At 47.6% G+C, this 24,054-nt stretch overlaps 1 protein-coding gene across 14 annotated transcripts; it reads left to right on the top strand.

Annotated features, from left to right (window-relative positions):
• Positions 1–58: 58 nt before the first annotated feature.
• Positions 59–21,096, top strand: TMEM268 (transmembrane protein 268). 14 transcript variants are annotated; one of them, XM_074846685.1, is made up of 11 exons: positions 59–133; positions 5,554–8,109; positions 8,207–8,784; positions 10,745–11,071; positions 12,912–13,021; positions 13,579–13,686; positions 14,913–15,062; positions 16,158–16,268; positions 17,936–18,016; positions 18,892–19,077; positions 19,893–21,096. In XM_074846685.1, exons 4-11 carry the CDS (start codon positions 10,966–10,968, stop codon positions 20,070–20,072), a joined length of 1,032 nt encoding a protein of 343 aa, XP_074702786.1. In that variant the 5' UTR covers positions 59–133; positions 5,554–8,109; positions 8,207–8,784; positions 10,745–10,965; the 3' UTR covers positions 20,073–21,096. The 14 variants fall into 14 exon arrangements, with proteins under 14 accessions (XP_074702786.1, XP_074702793.1, XP_074702783.1 ...); XM_074846692.1 differs by having other exon boundaries at positions 60–133; positions 6,095–8,109; XM_074846682.1 differs by having other exon boundaries at positions 86–8,109; positions 8,207–8,357; positions 8,631–8,784.
• The last annotated feature ends 2,958 nt before the right edge of the window (positions 21,097–24,054 follow it).

Here is a 24,054-nt window from a genome sequence, read left to right on the forward strand (position 1 = left end):
CCTGTTGTTCCTGCTAACTTGTTCTGAGAGTGCTGGCAGGTCTCACTGTGTTGCATGGGAGTCGACTCTGAAGAATGAGTATCAAGTATTGATAAAAGAAAGGGATACAGCAAATGTCTGAAGGTCGCAGCAGGTAAGTTAAAAGCCCATTACAGAGCTACTCTTGGCTCCAGTCTGATGCCTTACCTGACAGATCATTCCAAAAACCTTCAGGAACTAATGTTCTTGTGGCCATTAGGGGAAATAAAATGTTGCCAGTTCACTAGAATAGTTTGATAGCCAAGTCCTGTGCAGTAATTATCCTTCCTTTAGTCAAGTACTGGTCACTTGTTTATACTAAGGTCGTCCTGTATCCTGCAGCATCCCTCTGTATGCAGGAACAGCGTGAAATAAGTGTGTTGGGGTTGTCTGTGCATCGCTTTCTGGCTCTTTACGCACAAATACATCAAGAGGTTTCATGTTTCAGTGGTTTCTTCCTTTCCCTCTCTCACCAGCAGAATATTAAATGTAGCTTTGCTTTTTTGTTGAGTTCCATTTAAAGCTTTTTTTGCAGAAAAGAGACCTTGATGAACACGTACCTGATCAGACCCTAGAGTCACACAGTCAGGATCTAGGCAAGAAACCTCACCGATGCTGTTCCTCAGACTGAACATCCTGTATTTCCGCAGACCCTCAGCCTGGCGTTGAACAGCCTCCCAGGCCTGTAGGGTTTAGTTGTGGCTGGGAGGGAGGAAAGCAGGATGGATGAAACTTGTAACAAAGGCACGAATATCTGCCTGTGGTCACGCAGGGCAATTGAAATTCGAGTAGACTACTATGGTGTCGCCTGTTGTAATATTTTATGATACTGTACCGTAGTTCTGAAAGGATCTCATTTAGGAATTCAAGCTATTAAATGGGTTGTAAAATTGAAACAAAAGCCTCCTGCAAAGTCAAAAGTGCCAGGCTGGGGAGAAAGCCAGGTCAGTGCAAAAGAACAGGATCAAAGCAGTTTTAATCAGTCTGGTCTAATGACTGGAGAGGTGCTATGGCCTCATAAAAGGTTGCAGCCATGCTAATTTGAGTCTGTCCTTTGGAGATGAAACATGTCTTCCTGTTGAGAACAGGTGCTCAGACTCCAGCGTGATACTCCTCATAAAAGTCCTCCTAGCTCCGGGCTGTAATTAGCAATTTCATCCTGTTTGTTTATCAGTAAAACATTGCTACTCTGTCCAGAAAAAAATACAGCGCGTGCCCCACTTTCTCATGTTGGTTCATAAGTTTCCCTTTGTTAATGAGACTTTCCATCCTTGTTCTACAGAATAGTAAGACGCAGGAGAAAAGGAAAAACCCTTCCCTGATTATTTCCTCTTGGCAAAAGGTGGTGTGAAGATGCTCCCTTTAGAACAATGTGTCGCAAGAATATAAATTTTCTGTAATATTTCCCTGAAACTTAACAGCTCAGAATTACCAGACTCTGTTTGCACAGAAACAAGTATTTCCAATTGCTGCTCTCCAGGAAGGCTGGCTTTGTTTGCGGTGTAGATATTTTGTTTTAAAATGAGATTCTCTCATCTTACACTGTGATGCTCTGGGAAGGGGAGACCTACTGCTATCTTTGTGCCTCAGCCAGGATGTGCCAGAAAAATGCTCTGCAGGGAACAATTTTCTACTGGCAGAGTAGGATTTGGACACGCAACTTCTTGCCTCTGAAATCTGATTTTTCTAGACTTTCTGCAGTAAGTTTGATTAGTAAAACCTACCCCAGCTGCTAGTACAAATCTGTCTCTGAATCCTCCCTGTTGCTGCTCTTCCTCCGTGATCCCTCGCAGATGTGGCCCCGTGTATATGAGCTGTAGCTTGCTCTTGTACTACAGAAAGGACCAGAAGCTGCTTTGGGCACGTATTTTGCTGTCTGATTCCCTTAATTTGAGTTCTTATCCCTGGAAATACCAGCCGACTGCTGGGTAGTCAGAGTCCTGGCGCTGTATGGAGGCAGGAAGTGCTCAGCACTTGTGTCTTGTTCGTGCGATGTCAAGTGAGCGGCTTCTCCCAGTGAAAACCGTTTGCAGATAAGCACTTTCTTGGGATCAGCACAGGCACATTAGGATTTACACAGTGCAGTTTGGCTCCCGTCACATCCGTGTTCAGCAACAACAGTTTAGAGTTGATTTTTGTGGAATTTCTTTTCAGACATATTTATAGAGTTAACACTTGTCACTTTTGAAATACCATTGAGAAGGCATGTTTGTACAAGCACCAGATGGACAAATGGCTTATTAGCACCAGACTGAGTGTCATCTGGGTGGCTTAACGGGCAGTAGGAGGTACAATCAGGACACGTGTTTGTGCTGATTGAAGCCAGAGTTCAATTTTTAAGGTGCATCTGTGTTGACAGAGCTTGCTCCCTGCTTGGCTCGTGCTGTTTGGCTGAAGGTCGGCGTCTCCTCCTCGCTGCTGCCTGTTTAAGCAAGGAGTTAGAGAGCTCAGCATCCCTCTGGGAGGGGAGGCAGAGGGGAAATCAAAGCCCCCAATCCTGCTCAGGTCCACCACCTCTGCCCTGTCTAATGATGCTTGGTATTTTTCAGTCAGTTCAGAGCCAGTATGCGTTTGATCCCCTGTGTATTTGTTACAGTTAAATCCAAAAACATGAGAGGAAGGTCTAGTAATGAACAGGAGGGAAGAAATGTGGTGGGTGAGGTGGTGGCAGGGAGGTCCCTTCCCAGCCACTCGCAGCCTGGGTGATCACAGCAGGGGCTGCTGAAAGCAGGCAAAGGGCTGGACGATTCATTCGGGCGGTGAGGAATGGCAGGGGAGGTTCATGACCCCTCCTGTGACATAGGAACAATCATCATTTAATTATTTTTATAGGAGCATTTTGGGTGATATTTAACTTGTAATTTTGTTTGTTTGTTTCAGAGAAAGTAATTTTCCCCTCTAAAGATCCCCCTACGCTTTTCCCTTCCTTTCCCAGGTCCAAACAGAAATAAAGGAGGGAAATCGCCCACAACCCCGTATCTGGAGTCCGGGAGTTTGAGAGAGCATTCATTAACAGGGGAGCAATTTTACCTGCCAGGGCTTTATCAGATTGATTTGGGCAGATTTCAGAACCATGAGAGAGGACCCTAAATTTTCCCAGTGTTGTGGCTACTGCTGAAGGCCAACGAGCCATTCCTTGCTCTGCCTTTCAGTGACAGGCTGCTGCTAGATGGTAACAAAAATTAATCGTTCAAATTATTCCAGTAAGTCCAAATTCAACAGCCTCAAATTTCTCATTCTTCTTTGTGAGGTCCCTACACGATTCCTGATGATCTTTAATAAAGTTGGAGGTTTTTTTAATGCTAGATATGAGCCCACCAAGCTGCTGGCACTCCCTCTTCCCCTCCACCTCCCATCCACATCTTTCGGCCCCTGCCTTTTTCTCCTGCACTGGTGCCCATGTGATCCTGGAGCAAGCAGAATTAGCTGGCAGTAAGTGGCCCTACAGAGAAGTTTGCAGTTTCTGGCCTGTGAGGGAGCTCATGGGAGATGTAGACAGCAAGATGGTGTGTCCCAGCAATAGCTGCACATAAAGTAGCTGGGCTTAGTCTTATAAAAGCACACCCTAATTCTGACTGACCTAAATAACTCCTGTGCTCTCTTGCTGTTCTGGTGAGCCATCACGCAGTGCCTTCTGTAGGTTCCAGATAACTATATAAAAAGAATGCCATTCGTCTTCCTTCTCTCTGCCTGTATGAAACCTCCTCATTTTTCCTCTCTGTCTCTATTTTCCTGATGTGGATTCTCTTTCCCTTTTGTCTGACACCGCTAGTTCTTGCATTAACACATAGTGAGAAGGATGAGCCTAGAACCCACTGAGCCCACCTGAGGTTTTGGCTTCGAAGTATTAAAAGACTATCAAGAAATCTCAAGATCAATGCTTTGTTGAAAAAGTTCCCTAAACTAATCCAAGAAAGTAGGACAGTGTAATCTTTCTTTGAGGTTGAAAGGAGAAAGTACTAATTTCATGCAGAAAAGATTGTATCTTGGACTGGCATAGGAATAGAAAATAAATAGGTATTAAATTACATTCGGCTGTCTCAAAATAATCTAATAAAGCATCTGCTGGATCAATAGCTGAATCATTATCCAAGGTACATAGCTAGCTTTCCCTTTTTTAATTTGAGATGCAAGAAAGAGGTTTTTGCATTACCATAATAAAAAGAATAATACTTTAAGTCTTCACAGGAAAAAGGCAGAAGTAGGGAAAAAAAACAAGAACCACACTTTATGCCTTAAGCAAGTGTCATTTTTCATTTGAAACATGTAATTTAGGGATATTGTGAAATAAAGTTTTTGTATTTAATGACTGTCAATCTGTCAGCTTTGCTGAGCTGTTTGACAAAAAAAACCCAACCCAGAGTCTGTGAAAGAAGACTTTGTGTGCAGGAAGAGAAGAAGGGCAAGACAAGGCTTTCAACAACTTTGTTCTCCTAATTAAGACTTACTGGGGAGAGAAAAAAAAAAAAAAGATGGAACAGTTATCCACTGAAAATGCAGTTTCATCAAAAGAAGATGAGATCTGCCCGTGTTGGCTGCAGCGTGCACAGCCACAAACAAGACTACCAGGGAGAAACTGCAGTCAGGTGCAGACCATGGCAAATAAAGCAGGAGTAACAGTGAGGTGTTACCAGCCTTTCAAATACTGCAAAAATGTTTATTAAACCATGTAGTAAATATAGAGAGAATGTGGTTTTAGGAGTCAGAATAGGAAAAAGCAGACTAAAGACATCTCAGTATTTAAAGCAGTGGGGTTTGAAATAGTGAAGAGTGATCTCAGAAATTATATTAAGAATGTGATAGAGGATGAGGTTATCCCTGAGGACAGGAGCTATCGGTGGTTACTCTCAGTCTGGAAAGCACTTTAAATGGCAGATTGTTTTGTTTTTCCTGGAATCAGGTTCCCTGTAATATATTCATTAATGCAGCATGATGGAATAGGTAGTACAGTTATAATATGTCCAGGGCACCAAGCTGGGAAGAGATACAAACAGTACAGAGGACTGAATTACAATTCAAAATGATCTTGATAAATGGGAGAAATGATCTGAAACCAATAGCATGAGACTCCCCGAAGAGAAGTGTAGTGCTGAACGAAGAAAGGTGAAATCAAATACAGAAAACCCAAGTAATCAATAACCAGCTGTACAGCACTGCAGAAACTGTGAAAATGAGGGTGAACTCCCCCAGATTCAGGAAATGTTTTGGTTTTGAGATGAAGTCACCACAGTACGGCATATTGATACAAGTGTCCTATGTAAGATGGAGGTGAGAAAGAGAGAGTTTTTATGCTCATGGATGTGGTGAGGTCTCTGTGTCCTGTTTGGACACTAAGCTTTGAAAGAGATGAAAATAAATTGCTCTTTGAATAGAGCATCGAATGGCCCGGGGAGGTTTGGGAAATGCGGCTCAGAGCGATGATGGTGGGGAGGTAAGGGATTATTTAGTCTAGAGACTCTACGACAGCGGAGAGTAGAGGTCTTGAAATAAATTAGAGGTTGTTTCAAAGCAGACAGACGTTTAATCTTTCACCAGATTCGCTGAGGCTAGAAGAAGTAATTAGCTTCATTTGAAATGGGAAGGATTTCATCTAGAAGCGCTTTTTAGCAGGTATGTTGAGGGGCTGTGGGGTGGGTAGCTGCGGAGGCTGCTGTCCCCATGTCCTGGCGTTTTGTCCCCTAATAACTGCTGGCCCTGGCAGCTGGTTTCAGTCACGCTGGAGAGAAGGGTAAGGTCTCATTTGATAGTAGGGTGAAAGCATCCCTTCGTGTCCCATCACTTAATTAGCAGAGTTAAGACCGGGAAGCAGAAAACAAGCAAAGAGCAAGTGAAGTGAGAGAGGGAGACTGCGCCCAGCTCTGCGGTGGGTTAACCTAAGTCAGGACGCGCTGCCTCGCAGCTACCAGTGGGCTTGTAGACACAGATACCCCAAGCTGCCTTAACTCTGGTTTGTATAAAACAAATCCCCGAATCCCTTGCCAGCCAGCACAGGCTGAACGTACAGCTGACAGAATGCTTGCTGGAGCGGAGAAGTCTGCATTTTCATTCATTCTTATTTCATTCATTCTCATTTCAGTTTTCGGAAGACTTTTATTTGCAGACCTTCATTTTTAAACAGGGCCAGTTTCAGCTGGACTCTGCGAAACAGAAGCACCTCCAGTTTGTGTTGGGATCCTGCCAGCATCCTCTCTCAGGTTTACAGTCAAATAGTTCCCTGCTTCTTGTGAGCCTTTGCCTGACTCTCTCCAAATTCCTTTCTAGAAAACTGATTGACTTTGTATTTGCTGTTAATTACAGTTCTCCCTCTTGGCTTTAAGAGAGGTAGATTTCTAATGCTAAAGTTTTGGTAGGGCCATTAATAGGTGGGATAGGAATGTTACATCTTTGCATTTCAAAAGCCCAGATTAAAAGACATATATGCAAATACAATAGCAGCTAGAATCTAAAATGTGTTGTTTATTGGAATATATTAATCTTAGAATATTTTATAGACTATTCTGGGGGACCTGTGGCTACAGGATACCCGCTCGGATTGAGAAGATACCTGGTAGGATCTCATTTGCCTAACAAAAGCATCAAAATTATGCCCCAAATGAGATGATCAAAAAACTAACACCTGACAAAGATTTCTGAGCACGCAGCTTGATGACTGCTGAAGTCAGAGTCGGGCCAGGACGCCTTGACTCCTTCTAACCATCCTGCAGACCCATTATCTCCTTTGAGCCAGAGCTGCAAGCTCAGGGAGGTGGTTGGGTGGAAAACTATCTAGAAAAACAGCTGGAAAACCTTGTCTTCCTTTTAGGTTGGTTTAAGCTGCTGTGGAACTTCCTCCTTGGTTCCTCAGATAGGCATGAAACAAATGCTTTGAAAACCTTCAGAGAGAAAGCCTGTCAGTCTAAAATTTTGTAAAGTTTGAATTGTGTATGGCCTTTTTTGCTGCTTCAGAGCAGCCAAACTGGGATTGCTGTAAACTTGGAATTAGCTTTTTTTTTCTTTTTTTTATTTGTTTTTTTCTTTTTTGAGTTTTTTCTTTTTTTTTTCTTTTTTTTTTTTTTTTTTTTCTTTTCTCCAACACCCCTCCCAAATGAGCAGGATTTTTCTGCTTGTGCTGATGGGGTGAGGTGTTGATGCCAAGAACAGCCCATGCACGCACGTCTTGCTAAACAAGAGGTGTACGGTCTGTGCGCTGCAGGTAATTATGAATGTTGCTTTCAAGTTTATTGCCCCCACAGAGTTTTGCCTAGGGCATTTTTTTTGCAGTGAGCTGACAGGGTTCTTTCTAAGGGCTTTGGTCGTTATATTCTCCCTGTCAGGATCTTTGCGTGGGCAAGAAGAGGAAGAAATGAAGCCAAAGCTTTTGATGAGGAACATTTGCAAAAGAACCTAAAGCTTTGCATGGCCCTATCTTGGGTGGGGACTTGAGCTGGGCCTTGAGCTAGTGACAACAGCAAGGAGGTTTATCTGATTTTTCTCAATACCTGGATGATGTTACTATGCGAGTTGCCAGTTTCCAGTGTAACAAGATCCCATGTGGGTAAGCAGCTTTGAAGTCGGTTCTGTTGCCCATGTAGCCACGTGATGTAATGAACGCATTGCTCAGCAATGTTTGGAGAAAGCAGAGCTGCAGAAATTCACCCCTCTCAGAGTAGAACGGCATTTTCTTCAGGAAGTGTACACAGGCACTGCAATGAAGCTGCTGCTTCTTCTTTTTTTTTTTTTTTTAACCATTCTCTAAGACTAACAGTCACTAAAATACTTGATTTACTCTGTTCCTAACCTCCATGGATCCTCTAGCTTTTGATGAGCTGTGAAACCAGGATTCCCAGGCTAATGAGTCTTCCTTCCCTGTGGTGTCTCTCAGCGTTGCCTCTGCATGAATGCAAGTGACTGCTCCAGCACGTGAAGCTGTTCTGGGGAGTCTCTCTGACCGTGTGTTTGGACCTACTGCTTTTCATCTGAGTCCAGCAGCTGCAGAGGAAATTTGCACCCACCCTCCGTATCAGCGCAGCCTCCTGTTTTGAGGAGGGCTACAGTTCCCACCCTGCGTGTTATCCCTGTTTCTCTGTGCTTTAACATGACCTTTTGCTAAAGGTACAGTGACCCGTTCTCAGCCTTGAGATCTTCATTCACCTCTTCTGATTTCTCCAGCCCTGTCACTGATGCTTGGCTTTGACTAATATATTCACAGCAACTAATCTGATGCAACCTTGAGGTTTGTACTTCATGAGTCCTACCCAGGTGATCGAGGAGGAGGAGGACAGCCTTCTGTCTTTACCATTCTTCAGCTCTTCACATTCTTTAGGGTTCGGGTCTAGCTCCGGACCCCCACCCTGTAAAAGGTGAGGATAACTCCTGCGGTGGGATCTCCTCCCATGGCTGTGCCTTTGGTGGGGAAGCACTTTTGAGGAACTATAGAGGGTTAAAACCATGTTTCTGAAACCAGCCTAGAGGTGAAGTCACATGCACAAGGGAGATTTTGCAAGTTGGTGCTTGCAGCTTTGGGTAATGAGAGGGAGCGCGGGGGCGAAGGCTTCTTGTCTTGGGTGAGCTGTGTCTGGTTAGTCTGTGGTCCCCGGGAGATGCAGGGAAGAGAGTGACTTTCCCCAATACAGGTTGGGGCTGTGGGACCAGAGACCTCCCCGCTTGGTGGTGGGACAGTGTGGCGCCTGGGCAGTGCAGAGTGGGACGATAGCAGATAAAGGACACCGAGGAGGAGGAGGAGGGAGCTGCACTGTCTCCCCAGGACCAGGAAGTGAGCTGGACCAGGTAAGCCTCTGCCAGCCACTCTGGAAATGAAGCAGGACTTGCTGAATGTTTCTCTGCTCTTTAGCTGGGGCTTGGAGGTGTCTTAAAAAGAAGGTCCATAGCCTGAAGGAGGCAAAGTCACCAGAGAGACGCTGGTGTTGCATAAAGAATAAGAAGAGATGTAGCGAGACGCAGAGCTTGGGGAGTGCAGGAGATGAGAGGATGCCCCTCGTGTTAGCACAGGAGGCAGCAGGGGAAGATCTGGGGGGCGGGGGGGGGACACACACATTTCCAAAAATAGGCAGTTGTTCTGCAGTAAAAGGCAATGGAGCCAAACGAGGACTGTGCTGCACAAAGAGGTAAAAGCAAAGCTGCTTTTGCTGATGGGCTCGTCCTGGCTGGGGAAGGCTGTTTCCCTCCTGCAGCTCCCCGACAGGCTGGGGAAGGCTGAGCTGCCCTCACCCTGCTGCACCATTCGCTGTCGTCTCCTGGGGACTGTCCTCCAGAGACTCAAAATTCTTGACATCTAATCTAGAGTGCCTTGATTCATCTCTATTTTAACGCGACAGCAGCAACAACAGGGTGGTAGGTTTTAATTAGGTTTTCCTTTTGTTTCCTCTGGTTTTTCACTCTTTGCTTTGCTGCTGTTTTGTGTGGGCTTTTCTGTCTCATTTTTCATTTTCCCTTCTGTTTGATGCTAATCTGAAGGGATTGAAGGCAAAAGGGGAAAAGCAGTGAGAAAATTCACTGTCTGAATCCACCTTTTGGTGCTGGGAGATGTGCTCTGTAACACATGGCTACCCACGCTCTGCAAGGAAATCTCACTGGGGAGCTGCACTCAACGTATGGCAGAATTGCTCCTCACCTGTGCTGGTGAAGAGTGGGTGCTGTGCCCACCCCGTGTACATACACAGACACCGCACACCTCTTGTGCCACATCTACCATGGCTTGATTCCTTTAAGTGTGGATTTCCAGCCCTCTGCAGGTTTTTTCTGGAATCAGAAGAACCTTTTGTGTTGTTTCTCCTGCTTTAATTTCCTTTCTGACAGCCCTTCAACCAGTGACTACCCTGGCTTTGTGCAAGGGGGTAGTTGCAGCAACAGCCATCGGTCAAAAATAAAGCAATCCTCTTTGGAAGGAGAGCGGATGAGCTCTGTGAGGGACCCCTCGTGTTCCTGGTGCAAAAGTAGGACCAAGCAGAGGTTAAAAAGTAAATGATAGTTTTGGAGAGCCAGAGTGAAAGGAGCTGAGTCACTTGAGTGGAAGATAATTGAAAAGTAATCTTCAGTCTTCCAAGCATTTGCTTTAATAACCACCCACAGGTCCTGGCAGTAGGTTAGAGACCTACGTCAGCAGCATTTGCCTGGAAAATCTGTGGGCATGGTGCCTGCTGTGGAGAAGTGCCCTATCGGCTTCTGGCACTGCCCATGGCAGAGAGGAGAGGGGAAAGGAAAGCAGAGACCCTCAAAGGCTTCGCTGCTGCTGGGTGAGACCTCCTGCTTGCCTCTGCCTTCAGTGGATGCTTTTTATCTTCCTTATCTGCACTGCTTCCTTCGTGTGGTGAGGGGTTATCCACCACGTCAGTGAGCGGGGTGCATTGCTTCCAGAGAGGGACATTCACACTGGCTCCACTTTCTTCTGAAAGTGCCAACTGAAAGCAATACCAAAAAGCCTCTTGGCTTCACAAGGAGAAATCCTGCCTATTCCTTGACTAATTGTTCACAAAATACAAATGTTTAAGGATGTCAGGATAATTTAAGGAATATTTAAGGATATTTTTTCCACCTATTAACAAGAAAAAAGGTAATTGCAGCAAAAGGTGAGGCTGGGTGTACTGCACTCATGGCTGGCTAATGCCTACCTGGTGATAACATCCACAGGGAGCGGGGTCCAAAGAGCAGAGTACACCCAAGTGATCTGTGCTGTTACCCTTTATTTGCCGTCTCTGCAAGATCTGGGATTCTCTTTTCCTCTTTTCAGGGCTAGAAAATGCCTCCTTGCTCATGGAAAGCAGGATCTTGAGGAAGTCATCAGTGGGAGTGTGAATGGGGATTTCACAATCTGCTCCCTAACGAGGAGAACAAGCCAGCTGCCTTGGGGCTGAGTTGGTGTTTCTTAGCAGTGAAAGATAAGGCAGATCTACAAAGGGCTGAATTTCTGACAATACGACATAGAGTCCCTCAAGGAGAGGCACCTTCAGCATGGCCCATAAAAGCCAAGCTGGTGGAGTTGAGAAAAATGGGTCGCTCTCCCCTGTCCTCTACTCTAAGAGTGAGTTAAAGGAAGGATCCCTGCAGTGGGTGAAAGGTAAGTGAGCAACTTGCTGTTGATAAGGAGAGAGGCAGTATTGAGTACAGTGCCCTTAAAATAACAGAAGACAGATTTCTCAAAGATGCTCATTAACAGCATCTCATTTGTAACTAAACATTATGGATGCTTCAGCATTTTGGGGAGGGGATAGAGACACTTTGACTTTTTTGGAAATCCTGGTATATAGGGATGAATGGACATCCACCTACTGAAAACCAGGACCCTGGAAGTCTTCTCTTGGCCTTCAAAAGTCAAGAAATCTTTGTGAAATTTGATCTGTGCTTTCCAAGTGACTCCCTTCCCTGGTAACAATTTGCTCCCTCTCTGCAGCACTACTTCCAAAACCGCCCGAGGTGCTGTGCAGAGACAGAAGGCAGTGCCATGAATGGCTGTTCTCCCGGAGACCTCCATGAACCATTCAGCAGGGCACCCTTTTTGGTTGCTTAGTTCATGGCACCTCCTCAGTGCTCAGTTTTTGCAGGGGCAAAGCAGCTCTTGTCACTCCAGCAGGCTCCCACAGAGGTCAAGGAGCTGAGCCCCTCTGCAAACCTCAGGTATCTCAGCTTGGCACCCAGACTGTGCTGAGCAACTTGACCAAAGTCATGGAGAACAGGAGAGCTGAGCCCAAGGCTGAGGCCATTTTATTTTTTTTATTGCTTTATACTCACCATCTTCACTGCTCTGTGTCAGGAGGAGGTAAACCTCATCAAACCAACAGGACGTTGTTATCCTGAAGGTTTCAGACGCATCCACTCTTCCCTTTTTGACTTGATGCAGTCATGCCCTATTGTAATGTAGTTGCCTTGTTTCACTTGGCATCTCCTGTTCCTGAGCAGTGAAGAGGTGATGAGGATGGAGGATGTAAGTGGGAGAGAAGGGAAAGGTGAGTGCACGCTGCATGTCAGCGGGCACAGCAGTCTGGGAGAGCACTAAGTGGCAGAGTCAGCAGGAGCAGCCCCAGGGGACACCTGGCTGACCCCGGATCTGCAAAGGGGAAGGAAAGCTGGGTGAAACAGTTCAGCGAAACAGTATCTCCTCTGAACAAGTCACTTCCTTAGACCCAATCTCTTCCTCTTGACGTAGCACAGCTTGTGTAAACTCTAGATAAATGCCAGATGGGATGCCTGGAGATCACAGCTCTCCTGTGTCACTCCAAGGCTGCTCTGTCTCAGCTCTGAGCAGCCTGCTCCTCAAATCTAGGACAGACTGTCCTCACACTTCCCAGGCTCCTGACTGCAACCTGGGTCTCTAGATTACATCTCTGATCCTAGCCCTAGCTGAAACTGGGAATCTGAGAGCCTTGAGCAGAGCTGTGCTGCCCAGCAGCACTGCTGAAGCAGGGACCTGGATGCTGGAGGACGTATGGGCCTCATGCTCCAGGGCAGCCCTGCCACATCCCAAACAATGTGATTATTGGAAAGCACTTTAATTTGATTGATCAAGTTTTTTCTTGTGGTGGGTGGGGTGGGTAGACAATGGGGGATCTCTCTAAGAGGTAGATAGCCTTAGCAACACCGAGCAGCTTGAGTCCATCGTCCTTTCAGTTTGGGATCAGTGAGGCAAGACATAATCCTGCTGGAGATCAGAGCATCATGTTATCTCTGACTGCTCACTCCTGGAATGTGTTTGGGTTTTCCTCCCTTTTTGTAGTTTTTTTTCTTACAGGGGATATCAGGCTGCTTCCAAAGCGCCTTGTGATGCTCTTAGAAATGTCCAAGGGGGGATTCTGGATCCATTTAAAACACGTCAGGGTGATCTGTGTTCCTCGGCCTTTGTCACATGCTCCTTAGCTGCTGGGAGAAAAACCCGTGCTCATGACTCCCTTGGGCTCTTGCAGAACCCCTCAATGGCCAGGTGCTCATGGTGCTCAGCATGGACAACAACTGCTCGGCCACCTCCTTTGACATGGAGCTTTGTGCAGAGAAACTGAAGTCCTTTGGGGTTCAGGTAAGCTCCTCATGTGTTATCTCCCCTGGGGGCCCTGTAGGAGTGAATGCTAGCTGGATTAGCATAATTTGCATTTTCATCCACTTAACAGACAGCTTTTTTTTTTTTTTTTGCTTTGAGAGTTGCCTATTTTAGTTCAACTTCAGTCTATTCCCTATGGACTACAAGTCAACTTTAATGATCTTGACTTAAACCTCTGTGAAGAAAACCATTCAACATTGGTTCTAGTGAGTTGCTTGAAAATCACTCTGATGGGATGGAGCATCCCTGGGACAATCTGTTTTGTCTTGCCCTTCATCATAAAAAGGTGGTTGTGACTTTCCCTGCACTTTTCAGAGGGATATTACTCACTGCAAAGGAGGCAAAGACACAAGTTTTTGGTCTGTGACAGTGGTATGGGTGAGACTGGAGGTGTGCTCTGTGGCACAGTGCTCTGGAACACAGCTTTCAGTTGCAGCGCCAGCCTGGCCCCATGATGGCTGCCCAAGCTGGTTCTGATGGGACTAGGAGCCTGAAACAGGAGCGTGGCTCTAGTTTTTTGTTTGCTCCCTGAGCAGGTGGCAGCGGATCAGTGGAGAAGGTTAATCCAGGATGCTGTCCTGAAGCCTGAAGTGAGGCGGTACATGTTCTACAACTCCAGGGCATTCCAAATAGCCATTGCCGTGGTAAGGACAGTGGGGTCTCTCGTAGGCTTGCCATAGGCATGCTGAGATGCATCAAGACCTACACCCGGGGTTCGTGTGCCCAGGGAGGGACAGGTTTGGTTGGGGAGGAGATACTGGTTTTCACACATTCTAGTGGGCTCCTTTGGAGATCCCAGTTCACAGAATTTCTGTAGATGGAAGGCTAGGCACCTTCTCCAAGCCCTTGCTGGTACTGCCACTGAAGCAAGCTGTCCATGGCTGGATAACCAGCATTTGCTGAGGTAGTAGTACTTATATCAGACTTATTTTTAAACTTGATTTCAAAAATCTGTAGATATTCTGGTCCTGATGTTAATTTAGATCAATGGACCAGTCAACTTTGGTTACTGAGGTGATTGTCTAGTCTTTCGTGTTGTCTTCTGGTGAGAGAAGCTCCTCCAGAGACCCCAACCATTAACTTCTACTGTCAAGCTGATACTTTGCAATGTGCTGACGGTGTGATAAAATCTGACTCCTTCATTTTAGTTGCATTTATTTTTTTGGATATCCATTATACATGTCTTCTCCTCCTTACAATATTGTAGGAATTTTTGTTCAGTGTTTTGAGGGTTTTGGTGCCTGTTTAGTGTGAATGAGTTGTATTATTGTGAGATGATGCTGTGACACACTGTGCTGTACGTGTCATATTTGCTTCTAGGTAATCTCCTGCCTAAATGCATGCTATCTGAAAGGCCAAACAAATTCAGTTTTGCCTGTCTATACAAAAGCCAAGCTTGTCAGTCCTTAACATAGTCCTTGAGCCCAGTGTCAGTGTCTACTATTTGAGCATTATTGTAATTGAGTAGTCTCTGCATCACCTTGAGTGCTTTGACATAGGAGCTTTCTAAATACAGGGACTTTTAGAAGTATTATCAATATGCCTCAGTGAGTGCATTTCTTATCTAAATGGAAGAACTCAGTTGAAATCCTTCCTAGGTATGAATCATCATTAATAATTCACTCTCTGTCTTTGATGACTGGTCATTTTTTATAATAAACTAGGGCTCACGCAGTCCTTCTAGTCCTTTCTTTCCCCTGTTTATTATTGGAAAGAACTTTTGTCCTTTCTCACCCTCTGAAAATTTTGTGTGACTTGATTTATGGTAAGGTATTACCCTGGGAGAAGGGATCAGTAGTTTTCTTCCTCCCTTGACTTTTCTCACTTTCATAGTTTTGTGAGTATCATCAGCCTCTCTGGGTTTTTATAGGTTTTCTACATGTCTCTCTGGACAAACATTTACTCCACAGTCCAGCTGTGTTCGTTTGGACGCTACTGGGAGGCCAGCGTGCTGGTGACCCTGGCTGCCGTAGTAGTCACTGTCGTTGTGATACTGGTTATGGATCGCCGCCAGAGGAAGGTAAGAGGAGGCTGCTTGTGTGCAGGCACACAGTGTGTGGGGAGCAGGACTCCCTCCCACCAAAGCGGGATGAGCCAGGTCATCTCCTAGATGCATATGAAGAACATAATTATCCGGAGAGGAAGGAATATTTTTACAGCAGGCTCGGAGATCAGGCTCAGGCAAGGGATGTTTTACAGCCAGGTTAGGTGTCATAATGCCTAAAAAGTAGGTGCTGGAGCATGGCAGGCTGGCTCAGAGGCCAGCTGTGGCTGGAGATAAAGCCACCGCTGCAGAGCATGGTTCACACTCCCACGGCTGGTGGGAAGCCGCGGGAACTCACCGGTAGAGCCGGCTCCTGCCCTGCGTCTGACGACGGTCCTTGCAGTCTCGGCTGTGTGCAGCCATGTAATGATATTGTTTACTTGTGTCACTGTGGTGCTCTGGAACTTGCAAGAGGTACAGAACAAAAAGGCAGCTCCTAACCCATAGAATTTGCAATAAAATTATAAAACCGAGGTAGACTGGGCAGTAGAAGGAAACAGGAGGATGATGTTACCATGAGAGGCAACCAGCTAGCAGCATCCACTGCTTGGTTGTTGTCAACTTTTGTTTGCAGGAATCACAGAAGTACGGAAATTTCTAAGGAGTGATCTGAAAAATAACATTGCAGAGGCTTGATTGAAAATCCAGAGGGGTCTTTGCACTGATTTTAATGGATTTTGGAGCAAGCCTCTAATGACACCCATGCAATGATTCTTCCAAAGGGAAACCTGGCAAATGTGTGGGTACACAGAGGTTCAGGAAAGGAGTCCTTCACCCAGGGACTGCTGGGGGTGGAAGAGAGAACATGATACTGGAGGTGAATTCCACTTCAGACATCTTGTCTGAAAAATAAATAATCCTCAGTGGGATTTCTGGCTGCACAGACATCTGCTAGTGGTAGTTAGGCCAATACTGATGGCTGGTGACAGTCCTGTCTGACTGAGGACTGCTCTTGTCACTGTTTTCCTTTCAGGGACGCAGGGTTTGGGATTATCCAGCTGCAGTTTGTAGCTGGAAGATGGCCCAACTTTTGTTGTAGAGTGTGTTAACTTTTCCTGCATTCCTTAATAGATAAATATGAATACAGATGTGAGGCTGGCAGCTGTCAATGAAATCTTTATCAAGCATGGTTTAATACTGGGGATTACAGATGCCCTGGATGGGCCACACAACATCCTACAAGTATCCTTTCTGTAGGGAGTCATTTGTACCCCTCCTGGGTGGTTAATGATGTGGAGGTATTTACTGATATCATGATCCATGAGGATTTCCAGTGGGTGGGATTCCTAGGATTTGTTTTTTCTCCTATTGGATGGCATGAGGGATTGGGTATTTCTATTTCTCCTGTAAGTGGGGATTGAGATATGCCCAAAGGCAATTGGAAATAATGAGTCTAAAAGATTGAAGTGGGATTAGTCCTTTGGGCAGACAATTATTCCTGAAAGTGTATTATACTTACATGACTGTGATGATTCTAATTATGAGCTGAGTGACAGCAATGTGCCTATGGCAATAAAAGCACCAACACAGAGAAAAACAGAGTCCCTGTCCCTGGGAGCTCATGTTCTGCCTTGCAGAGACAAACTAAGCCAACAATTTCCTAGTGCCTCTGCTCTCAGGGTGATGTGTAGCCCTGGGTTCCCTCCTCCAGGCACATTAGAGAACCTGATTTCATGGGGCGTGTGCCTGGCAGCCAGGTCTGTAGCTGCCAAGTGCTTCTGACCTTCATGGCCTTTTAAAAATGCAGGTTGAAGAAACCAGGTAGGGGGAGGCTCATTTGCTGCTTTTTAGAGATACCTTTTCTGGACTAGACAAAGATTTAGGGGGAAGAAGAGAGTTTTAAGACAACATGAAAGTCTTAAAGGAAGGTGAGAGAGATGGATTTGCTGGTGGATGTGTGTATCCCCGCACCCCCACCCCATATATGCAGAGAGGTATGAAATAGAAATGGAGAGGGAACCAAGGCTGAAACCCAGGGTCAGAGAAGGGGCCAGGGGTGAAGTCATGCAGAATGAGGGGAAAACACTTAAGAACCTTAATTACACATTGGTCAGACCAGCATAGTTTTGCACCTTAGTAAGTGAGGACTAATCCAAGGAACCTTCACCTCTACCTGCATGTCCCAGAACTGCCTGAGACCAGAAAACAACCCAAGGATTTACAATTTCTCAGTGTGCTCTAGTGTCAGATCTGGTTCGACCCTCTAGCTTTTACACCACTCCTGAATCCCCTTGATGATGGCAGCTTGAGCAGATATACAAAGGCAGACCTTTGGCTGCCTTCTGGGGACGGCTGCTCTCGAAGCTAACAGGACTCACATCGCCAACACGCTGCTCTTGGTAGTCTCTTTGCAAACAGTGCCTCTGTCCTGCACGCAAGCACCAAGTACAGTAAATATTGTAAAAAATATATGGGAAAAATCCTTAGAAACAAAGGAAAGAAAGCAGGAAGAGGTTTAGGGAAGCTAAGTCAATGTGACCCACCAGTTTATTTAGATGTAAGGCCACTAAGATGAATGATGGTCAATGGCCCTGGGTTATCCCAGTTGTCACCCTCCCAGGGTGCAGGAGGTGTGCAAGGAGAACTGGCTGCCCTCTGGGGCAATGTCCTCCTTCCCTGCCACTCCTCTTCTCTTGCCCTTTACCTTGAGGTTTTGCCTTAGCCCAGACCCTCTTGGCTTAAAATTAGCCATGCAATGTGTTATTCGAGTCCTGTGTTCTGAAGACCCTGTGGGCATCCCCTGCCTGTGCTCTGCTTCCTGTGGGGTCCATACCACGATCTGCACGGAGGCAGAGGGCTGAAGAGGGGGAAACCTGGAAAGACCCTTTCCTTAACCCTGCCTGTCCCAGCTGTGGTTTGTGCGCTTCAGCCCAGAGCGCTGCCTCCAGTCCTTGTCAGCCCACATCACGGACATGCAGAGGACACGAGAGGTAAGTGCCTGTGGGCACAGCCCATGTTCAGGTCCACCCCTGCACCCTGGCTTTGGTGGGATGGAGGTGGGCAAGGAGAACCGAGTGTTTGAGTGTCCTCCTGGGCATCCCCTGCTGTGAACTGAGAGTGGGACAGACTGGGAGGTGGATAAACTGCATCTGTTAGTGCCCAATTCAGCAGGAATTTGTTTAGGCCCTCTGGTATGTGCATGTCTAGATAATTAACTGTACAACTTTAATAAAGGAAAGACATCAAGAATCAAGGGCAAATTTTGAAAGCACGTGTCACAACTTGAAATAGCTGACACCTTGAGCTGTCCTCCTGTAATAAATGGGATAGCCTGAGGAATAAGTAAACACTGCACTGGGTTAACTGTATAAAAATTGTGTCCTCTTGGCCTTCAGAAAATGTTTTCCTCCACACTGGTGTATAAATACACAAACACCATGCTCTCCTGCACTGAATTGCCCTGTGGGATGAGAGGTGAGGGGGTACAACCCTCTGAAAATCTCAAGGCTGTTCATCTCCCTGGATGAACTGACAGATGCAGGTCGGGGCATGGACAGTAACACAGCAGTTCACGTATTAGCTGATATACAGTTTTTAAAGACAAGATTCTCTGTGCTAGGCTGTGACCATCGTGCGGGGAACAGTTATGGGCACAAGAGGCAGCTGATGGCAGCAGGGCTGTGGGATGAAGACACTCAGCTCCAAGTGCTGGGCGTGGCTCTGGGCCAGTGCTGGTTTTCACTCTTGGGATGATAACTCCCAGCAGTGAAAAGTGTGCAGGAGGAAATTGTGCCCTTCAAAGACTGTCCTCAGGACACTGCTGCTGCCTGCCTTTGGAGACCCCCAAAATCTCTTTCTCTTCCAGTCGGGCTTGCGGCACAGCCTGGACCAGCTCTGTGTGGTTATGGAGGCGGTGGTTCAGCCCGACCAGGGGAGGGAGGAGGAGGCGTCGTGTGAAGAGTCCCCTCTTTTATCCAGTGGAGTGAACCTAAATAAAGAGCCTGTGACATGCAACGAGCTGCTCCACCTTGTTCCTGAGGGCCCACCAGAGGTAATGAGAAATATCCCTCCTGATGGACAGAGGTGCTGAATGACCTCCCCAGGCACCTCAACTCCAAAACTCGTCCCAGCCATGGGGACACCTCCTTTTTCACCAGTAGGAGCACCTGAAAGCCTGGAGGTCCACACACCTTCTCCAGCCCTGACACTGCTGAGCAGTCAATGCTTACTGAGCAGCTAGTGCTTAATCATTGAGGAATTCATGGATTTGGCTTTTCCTTGCTGGTGGTCAGGGGTCCTGGTTTGGAAAACAACCTCTCCTAGGGTCCATGCAGGGACCCGGCGCCTGTGTCCAGGCTGGGGATGAGGCAAGGCCGTGCTCAGCCTTTGTCTCCTCCTTGGAGCATACCTTCAAAGACTTGTGCCGTGCTGAGCAACAAATGTGTCCTCATTCCTGCTCAGCAAGAAGCTTCAAAAGGGATGATTTTGATTTATTTTACAGTTTTCCGCTTGCTGTTACTAAGCAAATTCGGTGCAGGTGACATCCCTGCAGATTGAAGCTCTCTGGCTGTCTACAGGCGAAAACAAGAACCCGGAGGCAGTGACAGAGCAGGCAGGTCCCTGAGCAGCCTGGCTCCTCGGTCACCCACCACTGAGTGGTCATTTCATGTCACTCCCCCATGGGGACAGTGTGCCAGCACTGCTGACCAGAAGGGGATCTGGAACAGTTATATATGCCATTGGCTCCTGTCCTGTTTCTTTCAGACAAGGACAGTCCTTGAACGAGGGAGAAAATGGTATTTAATGCGTCATCCACTCTTCCTGCAGGTAGTTGCTCTGCTCTGACACCTCTTGTGCTCTTTCCAGGTGATGGCCCAGCAGCTCCTGGTGATCTTCAGTGGGTGCTACGTCCGGCTCCTTGTCACCGGCCAGCTCCCTCGGGCCCCGGCAGGGGGGCATCTGGAGCACAGCAGTGTGCCCTGTCTCTGCCAGTTCATCGAGATCACCGCACTCAACACACACCAGAGCTGGTTCGTGGGCAGGTGACCCCAGGGGGCTGGAAAACACTGAACTAAAAGTTGTCCATGCACAACAGTGTGAAGAAGCCATGGGGCAGAGGAGAAGGCTGTAATCGCTCATCCTGGACTTATCTGGATGAACGAGTGGAAATATGACTCTAATAAAACATGCAAGACACTCACCAGAAAGATGCTTACCTTTGAGACTTTCTGCCTGCCCACTGGCTTGGTGTGAAGGAGCTGCTCTGGGGGTCAGAAACAATCCAGGGACAACCCAGAGTTCCCTTGGAAAATTTCCCACCGCTCTTACTTGGGGGCCTTGGAAAGTGATGGGGAATACTTGCAGGCACCAGCCCCATGTCTTCAAAATTAAGTACGTGGGTTTTATTTAGTACAAGGTAGGGAAAATCTGTGCGTAGCAGTCTTGCAAATGTGATGTTTGCTCTGGATTATGTTTGTGTCACGTAGTTGTCAGTGATAGTGAGCTTTATCTTGTGACAGACATGGACATGTTTCAGCTGATGACTGGGCAAACTTTCCACTTAAGAGCTACCTTGGGATGGTGCTTGGTACCTGCTGCTTCTGCTGCTCCCTTGGGGGGATGTGATGGACAGCTTCATGATCCATGGGATTAAGCCTTAAAGAAGGCACTAGGTAGGGCATCCTGGAGCACAGCTCGTTTCAGACTCCGCTTTCTGCTCCATTTTGGGACAGGCTAATTTCCTTTGTTTTTCCTTTCCTCCTTTCTCCCCACTGTGGTTGCACACAGCATGTAAGAGGAGCCAGTGATGAGCAGGAGACTTCAGCATTTGCATGGAGTCCATGAGGGAATGGGACAAAAGCGCTGTAAGCCTACAAGAGGTTGTGTGCTCAGGTGGTGCCCATGAATGGAGAAGTGCTGTATGGCCCAGGAGATGGTGTCCTCCTCTGTCCCTAGAGCCAGGCATTTCCATGAAATTCAAGTGATTGCATGCACTGATGTCTACCTGACCACTTAGCCACATGCTTTGGTGGTGATAGCTGTCCTAGGAAGTGGCAACGGTCAGAATAAAGAGTCCTAAGGTCTGTGTTTTCTAGCCTTGATGTGACTGAGTGTGCATGGGAGGTTTGGGTCTGTTCTGTAGCTTTTAGGAAGTATTTCTTTGCAGAAGGGGTTGTTGGGCGTTGGAATGGGCTGCCCAGGGCAGGGGGGGAGTCCCCATCCCTGGAGGGGTTGAAGAGTCGGATTGACCCAGCGCTGAGGGATCTGGTGGAGTTGATAACGGTCAGTGTGAGGTTCATGGTTGGACTGGAGGAGCTTCAAGGGCTTTTCCATCCTAGATGATTCTGTGATTCCAGCCTGCCTGTCCTCCCTCCCTCCCTATCTTCTGCAGAGCCCTGCAGCTCCCTGGGGAGGCTTGTGCCTCTCCTGCCTTAACAAAGTTCAGCATGGGACTCCTGCCCCACACAAAGCCAGGAGGGTTTTTAAATTAAGGCCACTAGTTTGTGCACAGCCCTTCATTGTGTACATCCCATCCTGCCACTGAGCATCTCCCCCTTGTGCCATATTGTACCAGAAAATTTTTGGTGCTGAAGGCCAAACCCATCACTCGGTAGCAGCAAGAAGCTGAGCCCTGGTGACCCAGGAGCTTCCAGCCAGCTGTCCCCAGGGGTGCAGGATGACTCTGCTCCCTCCCCTGTTGTTTCTATCACAAGCAACAGTTAGATAAGATCCATCTCTTCCTACACGAGCAGCAAGGCTAGCCTCAGCAGCGAGCCCCAGTGCTGCCAATGTATGAACCAAACCATCAGTCTCTTCAAACACCATAATGACAGCAAACCCCTTCCAGGAGAAAAACCACCACGCTCCCAACCAGCCTCTGTTCATCCATCTTTATTTCTGGTTCAGCTTGGGCTGTCACAGGAAGGGGTCGGGCAGATTCCTCCCCGCACGCGCGGAGTTTGCGATTCTGCTGTCATTGCTCTCTGTGACGGTCGGGGTTTGCTGGATGGGGGACCCAACTGCGGGCCCTGCAGCCCTCTGCTCTGTGGGTGCTGCACATCACACCGGCGTGCTGTCTGCCCGGTAAGGACAGCTTCACCAGTTAGTGGGCGCAGGGAGGAGGGTTGTACAAAACATGATGGGATTTCCACAGACCTAAGCTCTAAGAATCCTTACTCCAGCTCAGGAACTAATTTTACTCATGGAAATTGTCTGAATGTATTCCAAAATCTTTGGGAGCACAGTTTGGTTTCACAGTACAAAAATCCGATTTGCTGCTAGGATGCAATGGCTCATGCTCTTCCCCTGACACTCCATGGCCCAAAAGTGCCAGGAGCATCTGATACACATTGACAGTCTTTTTTTTTTTTTCTGCCAGCTAGAAAATTCTAGTAACAAGAGACTGACCGGGACATTTTCTATCGTTCTTCTGTGTTGAGAGCAGATACAGGAGGGATTTGCTGATATTTTCCAGTCCTTGGGCTGCAGGATTCCCAGCAAATGGATTCCCTGGGGAAACTGCTGTGAAGAAAGCTCATGGCCTTCAGGGGAGGACCACGAGGGCTTTTACTCTCAGGACCGGCAGGGCTGGTCTTGGATGGCATTTTTGTTCCTGGGAAGGGAGGCTCTGGCTTGGGGCGCTGCCGGTACCTCTGCCTTTACATCTGCAAATGCACGTTGGAGAAAAAAGGGGATTAGCCAAGGGGAAGGATTATTGCTGAAGGGACAAGGCTGGGATGTGAACTGGCAAGGTGCTCAGAAAACCTCCTGAGGGGAACCATAAGCAGCCTTAGGTAAGCCGAGGGAGTTGGGGCATGTTTACAACACAGAGTGCTCTCCAGCAGAGCCCACCTTGCCGCAAGGAGGGCACAAAGCTCTGCAGTTTCTAAGCTGTGAGCTGGACATCACCAGTGCCTCCAGATCATCCCCATTTCCCAGACGGATCTGTCCTCCGGTGAGCTGCACAGTCCTCGCGCCCTGCCCTGGGCCAGCTTTCCCTGGGAAAGCAGAGCTCACAGCTGCGGGCTGCTCCGTGCTAGAGAGGTGCAGCCCAGCCCTGCACCCTCAGCAGCCGAGGGGCTGGTGTGCCCAACCTGCCAGAAAGGCACAGGGCTCTGCTAGTGCCAACTGCACAGCTCCCCTGATTGCAATCAAACACACAGCAATTAGCTGCTGAGAAGGAGCTTAACTTCTTTGCTCAAAGGAGGAGTTTGATTCCTCTCACTAATACACCCAGGTGCCTGCCCTGATCTTCCCGTTCAGGGCCCCTGCAAAGCCCTGGCTCCTATTGCAGGCCAGATGACTAATGCTCTGCTTTTCCTTCAGACACACTTAATGAAGGCATTAGTGAAAGAAGATGTCCCCTTTCCCTCACCTCGTACCCCTATTAAGGATCCAGCTGTTATTTTAGGGGAAAGGTGATATTCTGGAGATTTTATAGGACACCCTAGGCACGCAGTTCCATTTCCTCCCCCTGCGCACAGCATGTGGGAGCAGCAGAAAGGCTCAGCCCTGCATCTTCGCTTCGAGTCTCCTGTGCCAACCCTAAGCTCCTGGCAGAGATAGGAGACCACGGGGCAGGACCTGACCACCGTGGCAGCTGCCTGGGAACATGCTGGTGCCAGGGTGCAGCTCTGGGCATGTTTGCACAACAGCAACCAGGAGTGACTCAGCTGAACCAGTGAAACTGGTATTGGTGGGGCAGATCTTTCCCATGCTGAGATTCCTCTGTCTGCTGTTCTTTTGACAGCGAGCTTTAATGCCTGAGCAGCATGGCTGGGTGATGCAGGAGCAGCTCCCTGGTGAGCCCTCCTCGCCAGGAGCAGCCCTCGTGGCTGGGGCAGGGACGGGGAACCAGGAAGGTCCTCACCATACCTGCTGTGCTGAATCGGGGGTGGCCAGGAGGAGCAGCTGCTCTCGGGGGCATCGCATGAGTGATCTGCAAAGTCATAGTGATTTGTGTGTTTCAAATGGGCCAGGAAGGGGCTGGGGAAGGTTGGCTGCAAGGACAGAAATCTCTCACTGCCAG

Source organism: Strix aluco, chromosome 20 (genome assembly GCF_031877795.1).
Source record: "Strix aluco isolate bStrAlu1 chromosome 20, bStrAlu1.hap1, whole genome shotgun sequence".
NCBI lineage: Eukaryota > Metazoa > Chordata > Aves > Strigiformes > Strigidae > Strix > Strix aluco.

Excerpts from the sequence above, each read along its gene's own strand:
- TMEM268 (XM_074846685.1), top strand. The coding sequence starts at position 10,966 with ATGGCCCATAAAAGCCAAGCTGGTGGAGTTGAGAAAAATGGGTCGCTC. Across the intron at positions 13,687-14,912 it reads TCCAAATAGCCATTGCCGTG|GTTTTCTACATGTCTCTCTG; the intron begins GTAAGGACAGTG and ends GGGTTTTTATAG. Across the intron at positions 15,063-16,157 it reads TGGATCGCCGCCAGAGGAAG|ATAAATATGAATACAGATGT; the intron begins GTAAGAGGAGGC and ends ATTCCTTAATAG.